Genomic DNA, 12,670 nt, shown 5'->3' on the forward strand with positions numbered 1-12,670 from the left:
TGACTATTACTGAGACTGTAAAGTCTGCGTTAAGAAGCTTTTCTCAGTTCTAGTTCTTTTTACAACTGAATTTCTTCCACAGCGTCTCATCAAGCCGTCTGGATCTTTATTAATAAACCGCCTGTTTTAAATCAGACGTACTGAATCAGGGAAACAGGTAAAACATGCAGGATCTAGAAACATTGATTTAATGTACATATGCAGAAAGAAAGGTAGAAAATGATTAAAAATACAGACATACTAAGACTAGTGGAAAAACAATCCTGTGATTCTTTGCCTAGAAACGCATCAGAAACTAAACCAACCTCTGTTTTGGGCTCAGTTTTCCCACCAGCAGCTTCAAACTCCTGCTGGTCTGTATGCGTTTCCGTTTTGACCTCCTGGGCCGGCAGGTCCGCTCCGATGTGCTGAGAGTGCACGTCAGCGCTGGCTGCTGAGGCCGGCGTGGGCACCCGGTTATCTAAACTGGCTCCTGGTTGAGAAAGCTGAAACAAAAAAAGAGAAAGGAATGTCAAATGTGACACATTTGCAAAAAGAATTTGGTTTTTTCCTGCATGCACAAAAATAAAATCTGCACAAAAGCACAACGCCTGATTTCACCAACTCCCTCTTAGTGTTACAAATGTGACATTCCTGCAGTGATGAAGGCTACAAACAGTTGTGAGGATGCAGTTGTTAGAAAGGTGGATGTCAGTGGGATGGGTTGGTGCATGGCAATCACAGGGATGGGGGTTTGGGGGGGGGGTTTCAACACAAAGGGCATGCGGAGGGACTGAAGTCTCACCGGTGTGGTGGGGGGCTGAGGCGGGGGCTGCGTCTGTGCTGCTGCAGGGAGCTCCACCTGGGGTTGGGGCTGAGAGGGGCAGGGTGGGGTGGCACCCTGGGCTTGGGCTGGGACAGGGCCGGGAAGGGTGGGGGTGGAGCTGCGACTGGAGGGCTGGGGGTGTGGCAGGTTAGTGGCCACCCCAGTCGTGGAGACGGATGAGGCGGTAGGTGGAGGCGTGGAGTGCAAGGGGGTTTGGGAGGAGGCTAGCTGAGGGCCCAGTGGGGGCCCGAGAGAATTCAGGGGGAGGTTAGCGTTCTGTTGCTGCTGCTGGAGAGAAGGACACACACAAGAGCAGGAAAACACACACACACACACACGCACGCACGTAAGCGGACAACGTACAGTAAAAAGGTCACTACAAACATTTTAGGCTTTAGGGAGCGAGCTGTGATTGGTTTGATTAGTGCACAGTATGACTTGTTAATGTCTCATTATTATTTCCTGGCAACATTTAGTAATTAGCAGGATTTTGCAGCCAAACAGCTCCACAGCTCTCGCCTGGCTCCGGACCTCACCTGGCTGACAGCAGCCTGAGCCGCTGGCTGGCCCATGCCGGGCCCCACGGTGACATTCATGGCACTCGAAACAGCAACAGCACCCGATCCAGGAGCAAACTGGGTCTGAGGCATAAACTGTCCCTGACTGGCTGTCTGGGCCACCAGGCTGCTATGACCGGGCATCATCCCCTGTGCCTGGGGCATCCTAGAGGGTGACATTCCCACCTGGAACGTTGCAGAAAAATCCATTTACACAAAACATAATCTTCTAAACTAATCTGAAACATAGCAAAGACTTGTACTATGTCAAATGATAGCTCATGTTTTATTTATTTTTAAGTGTTTATAATTTGCCATGTGGTCTTCTTACCACTGGGACAGAGCTGATGTTCAGCTGCTGTGGGTGGTTCATAGGAGAAGCAGCTCGGGCTCCCATAGGAGCCTGGGACATCTGAGCGTTGGGCAGAGTCATTTGGTTGAACTGATTAATTCCTGCAGGCCAAACCACACAAGATCAGACAGAAACACACATGAAGAAATGCCAAACAAACAATACGAATTTCTTTTCTTTAGGTTTAGCTCAAAAGTTTACAAGTTAAAGATTTTCTGTGGGAAAAAACAGAAATAGTGAAGCATGTAGAGTGTACCCTGTGGAGCCTGCATGCGACTCATGATCTGATTTGGCATGTTTGGTAAGGAAACGGGTCCATCTGCAAAACAAACAAAAAAATATGATCTCCATGAGTTTTAATTGCCTTTTTACAGATCACATTCACAAGAAATCTGCTGTGTGTGTGTGTGTGTGTGAGCCTCATTTATATTCATGATATGTGAACATCTCCTCTGATTGGCTAACAGTTACACGACTCTTCCACTGCCTCCATTCGTTTTTTCTTGGGAAAAACATTAACAGTTGATGTTTCATCTCCACTAATAACAAAAGCCTCAACGAGTTGCACCATGTTGAGGAGTTGCTAATGCTAATGATTAGCTTCGAGGAAAAACGTTCTGATTTCTTCTAAAGGACGACAACAAAAATGAAAATCCATTCAGAAAATGGAAAAAATGGGCGAACGGGAAAAGAACCAATTAGCCAATGGAACCGGCGGGATTCGATGAGAAAAGAACCAATCAGAGTCCGGAGCCGACCGCTGTTCGAACAAGCTATTGGTAACTAGACCATATTTTATGTTTATGATCAATTTATGACTAAAAGTAAAAAATGTCCACAGCTGGGAGGAAAAGCATAAAATGTGACGATTTGAAAAGTATTTGGTATGTACGCATCAGGGGTTTCCTGTGGTGATAAAAGTTTTACAGTGGTAGCAACAAGCTGAGGCGGGAGAAGAGATTACTAAAGCCAAACCAAACGAGCGATGCATCTGCTTGTTTATTCGTTTGTGTCACCGCTGTGATTGATGCTATCATTTGGTGTTCTAGCTGTGGTTTTGTGAGAAAGAACATTCAGACAGCCCACCTTAGTAAATTAGTGCTGATAAAACACTAATAAACACACCTGAAAACATTTTACCTTTAGTTTACCTCCTCAAATTATTAGAGTAACACTTTTTAATGTTCTGATGGCATGATGTCATTCCCTGTCATGTTTACAAATATTACTGCACATTAAATAGATTTGTTTATTTGTTTATTGTTTGTTTTATTTTATAAGAGACGATTTCAAACCATCAGTTCATATAGGTATTATCCATTAATTATTATTATTAAAATGATTATAACTATAGAGTTTGACTGACCAAAAGTGTTAAATGTGAATTTATCATTTCTTAGACTTTCAAATTGGTGTTTTTTTACATTTCCTTTACAGAAGTTGAAAATTATTGCATCAGAAGAAAAATACATATATTTTAGTTGACTAAAATTAAAACAAATTGGACAACTAAAAGACTACAGCTAAAATAACATTTGTCATATTTAAAGCTAAAATAGCAAATTTGGAAATCAAATTAGCTTAAAACTTTTTTTTATCATACATTGTGGAGATTTTTTTTTAGTTAAGTGGTTCTTTCGCATTTGTCTAAACACCTCCACCAATAACACGTAGGCAACTATTGTACAATTCGGTTGTTGGTCTGGCAACCAGCGCCATTCATTACACACACATATATTAACGGGACACCGCTAGTGAAGTACAGTGGTGCTTTGTCATAATGTAGCCCTGAGTTAAAATCGGCTCCTGGAAATCCTTCGTGTTATTTTTTACTTTTCATTTGCAGTCAACATGATTATTGAGCTCACCAGGAATAATTGGTATCATTAGAGTAATTTTAATCGCTTTAGCACACAAAATGCTAGTCCTGCTATAAACTTCCATTATTTATGCTAAGCTAAAGCAGACGAACTGCTGTCAGACCAGGAGAATTACAGCGCTTGTTACAAAACGCTTTTTTCCTCACTTATTTAACTTTGGGGAACACGGAAATAAACAAAATTTCACTTAGGGGTGGAATTTCCCTTTAACAGTGCTCTGAACCTGCTCAAATGATATCTGAAGGGTTGAAACATTTTTGCACTCACTCTGTGGTCGCGGGCCCAAGGCGTTAGGCTGGGGAAGGCCTGGTTGCTGGGCCTGGTTAGCCATGGGTGCCTGGCTAATGATCTGCTTCTGCATCCTCGATCGTCTTTTCTCTTCCAGCTCCTTTTGGATTTTGTAGATTTTCTCAGCCAGGAAGTGATAGTACTCATCCTGAAAATGGAAATTACATTATGATTCTGCTTATGTGTACTTTTCATTAAAGACGTTTAATTTTGGTTTTAGATGGAACGTACCCGGCTGCTAGCCGACTCGTACATGTCCCCCTCCACCTTTCTGGCGTAGGCCACCAGATTTTCCATTCGTCTGTCCTTCAAAGCTGCCGGATCAGGGGTGGGGAATATGGCTTGTACTCTACCACATCAAAAAACAGAATTATAGGGAGGAAAAGCTTTTGTATGGCCGCACATTAAACAATCTGCAGTTTCACCCCTTAAGCTGAGGCACACACTTACAGTTTGTGTACGAGGTGATTGCGCAGGTCCTGAGTGACGTGCTCGTGCCAGGCCTTCCTGGAGCCTGTGGCAGAGATGGGAGCTGCTGTGGGCAGGTTTCCCACAGCTGATCCGTCTGACAGCAGCTGACTGGAGCTGAGACAGGAAAGTCAGAATCAACAATACACATCTGCTTTTACATAATCACAGTATCTACTGACGTGGCATCATCAAACACTAAAGTGACATTTCCACAGTCCGACACAACTCAAACATCTTTGATGTGCTGCAGAGGGCGGAGACTGACTTGTTAGTGTTGAGCGTGTTGGGAAGGGAGTCTGTGTGGAGGTTTGTCTGATCAGAGGTGGCCACACCCATCGTCCCACTTCCCAGAGCCATCTGGTTACCTGTAAAAACAAAATCATTCAAGTTCCATCAACATAGCATTTCAACACAATTTATCAGCTTTGTTATTTCTATAATACACAGTATATGGAACATGTGTTTGTCAGGTATTATTTACAAACATGGTGCACATTCTTTCCACCATTCTAGGAATACAACCAGTATAAGGCTAAAATCTCAAGCCAGTTTTAAACTACATCAGTTTTTGCAGTTTTTTACAAAAACTAGTCTGTTCATTGTCTCTGGTTAAATCTACACAAAAATGGTAAAGGCAAGTTTGACAGACATGCAAACCACAACTCGGCACCATCAAGAAGATTCCCAAACATCCATTAGCTAAAAACCACAGAAACAGGACACGGATGAGCTGAAAAACGAGTAACAGCCTTAGTTTCTGTCCGCTAAAAGAGGTGGAAGCCACGTCTTTTTTTCTGGGACAAACAGTGAAAACCTCTCTGAGATGTCTTTGTCACTTTGTACCAATCTTTAATATTTCTTTGTTGATTTAACTAAATACATTAGAACAAACTGGTTTGTTGATACGGGCTTGTAATGCGTTCTAGTGAATGACTGATGGATCAGTAGGAAGTGAAGTTTTTCATGTGAATGAAAACAGCTCGTCTGCGTTTACCGATGGCTCTCATCTGCTGTGGAGGCTGCTGCTGGCCCTGGGAGTTGGGAGCACCTGCCGTTTGACCAGGGGCCTGCTGGGCTGTAGCCTGACCTGTGGCCTGGCTGCTGTAGGGCAGCCCAAGAGCTGCATAAGCCCTCTGCATGGAGCTGGGGTCTATGGGGGCTGAGGTATTGATAGTGGGTGTGCTGGGCTGGCCCATTCCAACAGATGACATCGGGTTCTGGAGGCTGGCATTCGGGGAGTTCAGCATAGCTGGAAAAACGAGAGATCATTTAGTCAAAATCCCTAAATCAGAGTAAAAATTAGACTGTGTAAAAGTGAGGAGTGGCTGTAAACGAGCTGAACATTAATAGTTCTGTGGGACTGAACGAGCACAGTAAACACTTCTTCACTCCATCGCATCTCTAACCTTCCACTGAGTCACAATATAAACTCGGAAAGACTCTCGTTCAGAATTTTCAGTCATATTGTTGAGACGGAAAACTTATAAATAAAATGCCCGACGGATATTTCAAAGATGTTTCAGAGGAGCAAAAACAAAGAGAGTCTTTCCCTGTAAAAGCTGAATTCTCCATAACGACTTAGAAGAAACAAGCAGCTTCTGGGTCTACGTGTCCTGCTGAGTCAACAGAGCCATTTAAGCTTTGTGCTGAAATACTCACGTTGCTGCGTGCGTTTGTCGCTAGCATTCTTTAACGGCAGGCAGACAGGACAGTCGTGCCGTGTGCAATTTTTCCAGTGAGAGATGATCTGTCTGGATGACGCACAGTGAGCCACTGCAACCAGAGGGACAACAATTGATTTCTCTGCAGTGATCATCAAAAACTGGAATCTTGTGATTTTGGACATTTTCTCGATAAACACCAAATTCTACTGCCGTGCACTGCCTATGTATATTCTAAAGTTGAGATGCTAAAAGTTTCACAATCACACTTCTTTAGCCAAACTCTCTTCCTAAGTGTTTTATAGTTTGTCACATGACTGAGAGACAGAAAGGAGAACAAAATGAACATTTTTTAAGCATCTGTTTACCATCAACAACACTTTGTTGTGGTTCGATTGTTTCAACTCACCCTGGCAGGATTTGCCAGCCTGACAGTGGGTCATGTGGTTGAGGACGTTCTTCATGGTGCGGCAGTGAGGCAGGGCGCAGGCCCTCACTTCCCCGTTAGCCTGCTCTCGTCGCTGGCACTTGTGTGCATGGAGCAGCAGTACCAGCTGCTGCTGGATCAGTTTGCGCTTCTCGGGGTCAGCTGTTGGCCCCGCCGAAGGGACCGCCACACCCCCGCTGTTGGCTAGTGGGAGCATCGCTGCCTGCTGCTGAAGCTGCTGTATGGGTGGCGAAGTAATGAGAACATGCGTCAAATGTGATCAGAGTTGAAGTTGAAAACTTCCCGATTATGTACCAGTGAGTGTAGCTGATAAGCATTAAGATTAACCCTAGCCTTAACTGTTTAGCTACATGGAAGGAAAGAACAAAAGCGAGAAGCTGTGTTTTTTCTGCAGAGGATGTCTAACGACAAACGCATCATGACGTTAAATGGAACTGACCATGTTTGGGACGTTAGTAACAGCAGCTCCTTTGAGCTCATTAGGGAATGGTGGCAGGCTGTTGGAGAGGGCAGCCTTGTTCTGGAGCTGCTGCTGGGGGTTCAGTTGCTGTCCCGGTCCCGCAGCACCCTGACCATAAGGCTGAGTCCCAAACGGATTCCCGTTTGTACCCAGACCCATCTGGAAACACAGATCAGAGATGACTTAATCAACTTATTCATAATTAAATTCACAGAACCAAAACTTTTCCTGGATCAAATGTTTCTAGGGGCCAGATGCCACTTGATCAAAGTATTAAACATAAAACAGCAACATGTAAAAGAGTCTGTTTGGATGTACACATGCTTTTAATGATCACAGAGTAAGCTTAGCTTCTTTTGAGTACCAATTGTGCGGCGTTTTTTTTTTGGACTTTTGCAACTCCATTGCTTTTCACGCTTAAATCTCCCCATTCACTGGATGGAAAATTTTGCACACACACACACGCACACACACGAACACACACACACACACACATCTGTCTTTATATCGTAGTGAGGACCCTCCATTGACTTCCATTCATTTTTGTGATTTCACCATGCCTAACCCATAACCCAACCATAACCATAACCAACTCTGATCTATTCCTAACCTTAACTAAAACTTAATTCACACCATACCTTTAACTACTACAGTAAGCTTCTGGTATGCTTCTAAAAAACGTGAGGACCAAAAAAACATCCTAACTTTGAAAAATGTCCTCACTTTGTAGGGAAAATGGTCAAAATGGTCCTCAGTATGTAGTATGTACAACGCCCACCCACCCACCCACACCCACACCCACACACACACGTTCATAGTTCTTATTTTGACTAGTAAGGTTAGACATTTTTACAGTTTGACCTGACTCCCAAGTATCATGTATTTTAATATTAAACAGTAAAACTCAAAAGTTTCCTTATATAATATTTGTGCTTATACAAGTTACTTGCATTACATTATTTCAATACGAATTAAATAAAACAACATTTATATGTATTTAATGGTAATTATTTATTTTGTAAATTGCAATAGGTGTTTCTATTCTCAAGAATGTAATATTAAATTGGCTTGCACACATCACCAGGGATAATTTACTAATTACCTGCAGCTCCCTGGTGGCTCATGTCCACATTATAATTGAAGATTGTGCAAAATGCATGGTGAGGTTGTTTAGGGTCGCAAGCATGGACACTGTTCTTGATATTAGTACAAAAACATCTGAGACAAATGAACCCTCTTCTTTTTGGCAGGTCTGCTAACCAATCCCTCCCTGTCTGCTTCTCCCTCATCTGCCATAGCATGAGATGCAAAATGAGCTGGGAAAAAAAATAATGGCTGCATGTTTAAACTGTATAATCACATTCCTCCTAATATACAGGCCAAATCTATCTGCAATGGATAAAGGCAAACACACACACACATAGGGTTGTCACGATACTAAAATTTTAAACTCGGTTCGATACTGGGGGAAAAAACTCGATACTTGATTTCGATACAATTTAAAACCACCAATTTATTGAACAAGTTTCAGGGGTGGACATTAACTTCAAAACCAACCGGCCAGCCGGGCCGGTAACTCTGAATATTTACCGGCCCCACCAAGAATCTACCGGCCCCACTGGTCAGCTGCCAAAACGAGTCAAAATAATAACAGAACTGTTTTAAATGTAATAAACCTTTATTTTGTACACATTCACAAACATAATAACGTATTCAAGTTTGAATTTGTTTGTTCCCTCAACAAAACTCGATTTTGTCGTCGCATACTTCCGGCATACAACGCAGTACATCACCAACTCCGCTTTGCTGTATTCGAGCCATCGGCTGTGTTCGAGATGAGCCAGTTCTGCGCAGACTAGACCAGCAGTGATCGGCGAGCAGTGCATGCCGGTTAGATTCGTGTCCGAATTGATGCCGACTTGCTCTGACGTCATGCATACGTAGACAACGATAAACTTGTGAGATCAAGGCGGCCGCAGATTTTGGAGCAAGGCGCTGCAGTTGCTCTCCCTCGGCTGCAAAACCTAGATGATGATGTGAAACGCCTGGCTCTCACCTGATCTAAGATCTGATTGGTTCATATTTTGATCCAAACATTCGGTGGTAGAACATGAAATGTTAGTTGTTCACATGTATTCTATAAATCACATATAGGCCATAAAGAGAAATGTGTTTTGTTTTCTTTTGTCACGTTTCCTATGAGCACACTAAACCTACAGCTGATAACCTTTAATTATTACAGTCAGGTCTTCATATACATTATATGATATCCACAAGCACGTGAGGATGTGTTTCAGCTGCTAACAGGCACCAGAATTAAAATTGAAAATTAAACAAATGTGAACGCTGACGCGATATCTTCAGCCATCGTCACCCCCGAGCTACACATGCAGGAAAATCCAAGAGATTCAACTGGCAGAAACAACTGGTTCACAGCATAGTCTCTCACTCACTCACTCACTCACTCACTCACTCACACACACACACACACACACACACACACACACACACACACACACACACACACACACACACACACACACACACACACACACACACACACACACACACACACACACACACACACACACACACACACACACACACACACACACACACACACACACACACACACGTAGAGGAAAAGAGCTGAGAAAAGAGAGGAAATGGAGGACAAGTAGTTAAAAGAAAAACTACAGCTGAGCCGAGGCGCGCCTCAAATGGGGCGCGTCTGATCTGAACTGAGGAGCGGCGAGCAGAGGCCGAATTTCGTGAGCAATTCGCTTCTCGGCGCTTCGGGCGCTTCCGCGGCCGGTGTGTCCCCGGCGAAACGCCGGCTTTCAGCCACTCCCCCCGCTGCTTCCGTCTAATCTCGCCTGTTTTCCAGGCGATGCGCTGCTCAACTCGAACACGGCCATTCTCTGCGCCTCCCTTCTTCTTTAAACCGCCAAGAATCATTCCACCTACGCACACGCTTCTCTGCTTCATACCGTTTCGAACTGTCTCGCTTCTCCTCACCAGTTTTAAAGCGTTTTGCCGGAGATTTCATCAAGAAATCCCATCCCTGTGGTGGCGCGATCTTCCTGCGTGCTTGTGTGTTTCTAGCGTGGTTCCACTTCGTCTTTAATAGTGAACTTATAGTTCACGTGACTATAACTAGAATGTGCAGTACGTGCACGAATCATACAAGTGCAGAACGTGGCTAGAGGCGCGCAGGTTCACGCGCGCGAAACGAAAACGGCGGCTTCCTACAGGGCGGGGCCATGATGTAGGTGAAAGCCAGTGTGTAAATGACAAATAAAGCCTGGTTTATGCTTCTCCGTCAGCCCCGCAAGGGACAGACACGCACGGATTGACGGAAGCGTTTTGCTCTCATACTTCTCCGTCTCCTGGAGAGTGTTGCAAAGCAATTCCCCGGCAGGACAACAGAGGGCGTAGCGCTGTTCTGTGGTATCCTGTCATGTATCGGTCCAAGATAGTGTGTTTATTTTGTGTTTTTTGTGTATATAAGAGACTTTTAACACGGACATATTTGTCTCTCATTCTTCTCCACTTCATGCGCTCGCCACCTCTAAACCCACGTTTCCTGTCATTTCCGTCCACAAATAAAACGCTTACTGCGCATCTTTTCACTCCTCCAGTCACGGGAGAATTAAACGTTCATGTTTTTAGAGTTTTTTCGCGAGGTATTCTTCAAGCTTCTCCGTGCCTGCCGCTAGTTATCCTCGGCTCTCTTTATGTTTTTGAGGGCGCAATGGCGGAGCTGTAAACAGCGGCGTCCTGACCAATCACAAGCTTGCGTAATCAGTCTCGTTCGACGGATGTTTAAAAAAGTGGGCTCGACTCCGTACGTACTTGCGAGCCCTACGCAAGGACGGATAATGGCGTTGCGTGTCTCCGCACTGACGCAGACGGAGAAGCATAAATCAGGCTTAAGGCTTGGGCGCCACCCGGGCGGTAAGTCGTCAAGTATTTACCGCCCGACGAGAAAATTTAGCGCCATTGGCGCTCGGGCGCTTTAACGGTCCACCCCTGAGTTTATTCAAAAAATAACATTCCTCAATTTATATTGCAAAAATTAAATGTTAAGAATTAAGTGTATAAAGTGCTTAAACCTTTCAAGTATCAGCATTTTTTAAAACGTGCATACAAAAACTGGCGAAAGTTAACATTTTAAATCATGAATTGTCTCACTATATATACACTATTAGCTAGGGCTGCTCGATTATGGCAAAAATAATAATCACGATTTTTGTGACTGAAATTGAGATCACGATTATTTAGGACAATTTTTCAATTTATGATGATTTTCTTTGTTTTTATTCAGTCATAAAATTGCTCAGGGCACAATTAGGACAAAAATAAGAAACAAGATGATCACTAAAATAACTCCTGATTCCCAGTATAAAAAGACCAATATACTTATAGCTCATAGTTTATGACCCAAGGGCTATAGACCTTGGTTTAACTCATTTAAGTCTAACCAGTACAGAACCAAATACCAATAACTTGCAAATACTGACAGCAAGAATTATACAGTGGCATTTATAACAAATAAATGCAAATAAATTGATGTTCACAAAATGTTGCATTACATTTATTGAGTCGTGTCAAGGTGCTGTAGGAGCACCGTGTCCTCAGAGAGGTTAGTTATTAGTTATCAGCGTGAGGAACTTATTTCTACCTTATTTATAAACTATTTATTTACAGGCCCATCAGTTAATGTAATAATTGTCCCAACCACAGCTGCACCCCCCACCCCCCAACCCGGTCTCACAGCAATCGGGCAAGCTGCACGTGTGTTTAGCACGCTGCACGCGCACATTTAGCTGTTTTTAGCTGCTCAGGAGTCCGCAGGTGCGGTGTGTGTGTCACTCACTCTGGTTAATCCAACAGGGAGCCGGCTCCGAGAGCTGTCTTTAGCGACCGACACATCACTGCATCATTCCCTTTCCTAATGTTGTGAAGAACGGTCCGGAGCGCAGGCGGAGTGTTTAGCTAACCTGCAGGAAATGTCGACGACCGTTATCCAGAAAGTAGCTAAGGGTTACCAGAGATGTTTCTGAGATGTTCGCTAGGTACTTTTAGGATTAAAAAGTCAAGAAGGGGGTCTGAGAAGCTGCTAGAAATAGCGTCAAAGTCGCTAAGTTGGCAACACTGTGGAGGAGCGCTTCATTTGCAACTCAGGGCAGCGCAAGCGGGAGGAGCAAATAATCGGCTTGTTTTGTTTTTTATAATCGTTCAAAACTCAGATCGTAATCGTGATTAAAATTCGATTAAATGAGCAGCCCTACTATTAGCAGAGTGATGTTTTGCTGCTTAAACTCTGTTTAAGGTGCATTTTTGTCATAAGATGTAATGCCATATGTTTTGTTCTGTACTTTTGAACAACTCTGTTGGTCAATAAAGGGAGAAAACGAATTTCTCCACAGTAGGACAAAGGTACATCTAATCTTAATAAAAACAGATTGGCGCACGGCAGTGACGTCATTAAAAGCGCCGGTTAGATTAGCCGCGGCTAGTCTGTTTAAGCCTAGAAATCCCAGACTCGCTTCAAACGAACAGGGGGAATCATGTTAATGATTCCCAACAAAACCTTTCGACATGAAGATGTTTTGGTGCAGATAATGTCTTATTTCGAGGCTGCACCATGGGTGCCCGTCCGCACCCGTTACATGGATATACGCTGACGGCGATTCGCCGATGGATCTAAATACCCCGGGGAATCCAAATAGCACCAAAGTTGTC

At 43.7% G+C, this 12,670-nt stretch overlaps 1 protein-coding gene across 4 annotated transcripts in view; it reads right to left on the reverse strand.

Moving 5' to 3' along the window:
• The window catches only part of crebbpa (CREB binding protein a), a 77,427-nt gene that overhangs the window by 16,747 nt on the left and 48,010 nt on the right, over positions 1–12,670 (reverse strand). The window contains exons 3-15 of one of the 4 annotated variants that reach the window (XM_015967367.3): positions 6,902–7,081; positions 6,424–6,676; positions 6,013–6,126; positions 5,348–5,602; positions 4,619–4,718; positions 4,333–4,467; positions 4,114–4,231; positions 3,862–4,030; positions 1,971–2,033; positions 1,694–1,815; positions 1,342–1,548; positions 785–1,093; positions 306–485 (exon numbers count right to left, since the gene is read on the reverse strand). In XM_015967367.3, coding sequence (XP_015822853.1) covers positions 306–485; positions 785–1,093; positions 1,342–1,548; positions 1,694–1,815; positions 1,971–2,033; positions 3,862–4,030; positions 4,114–4,231; positions 4,333–4,467; positions 4,619–4,718; positions 5,348–5,602; positions 6,013–6,126; positions 6,424–6,676; positions 6,902–7,081 — 2,205 coding nt within the window. Of the gene's footprint in view, positions 1–305; positions 486–784; positions 1,094–1,341; positions 1,549–1,693; positions 1,816–1,970; positions 2,034–3,861; positions 4,031–4,113; positions 4,232–4,332; positions 4,468–4,618; positions 4,719–5,347; positions 5,603–6,012; positions 6,127–6,423; positions 6,680–6,901; positions 7,082–12,670 lie in introns of all 4 variants that reach the window. The other 3 variants (XM_070550020.1, XM_015967351.3, XM_015967373.3) reach the window with 3 other exon arrangements.

Source organism: Nothobranchius furzeri, chromosome 4 (genome assembly GCF_043380555.1).
Source record: "Nothobranchius furzeri strain GRZ-AD chromosome 4, NfurGRZ-RIMD1, whole genome shotgun sequence".
Classification (NCBI taxonomy): domain Eukaryota; kingdom Metazoa; phylum Chordata; class Actinopteri; order Cyprinodontiformes; family Nothobranchiidae; genus Nothobranchius; species Nothobranchius furzeri.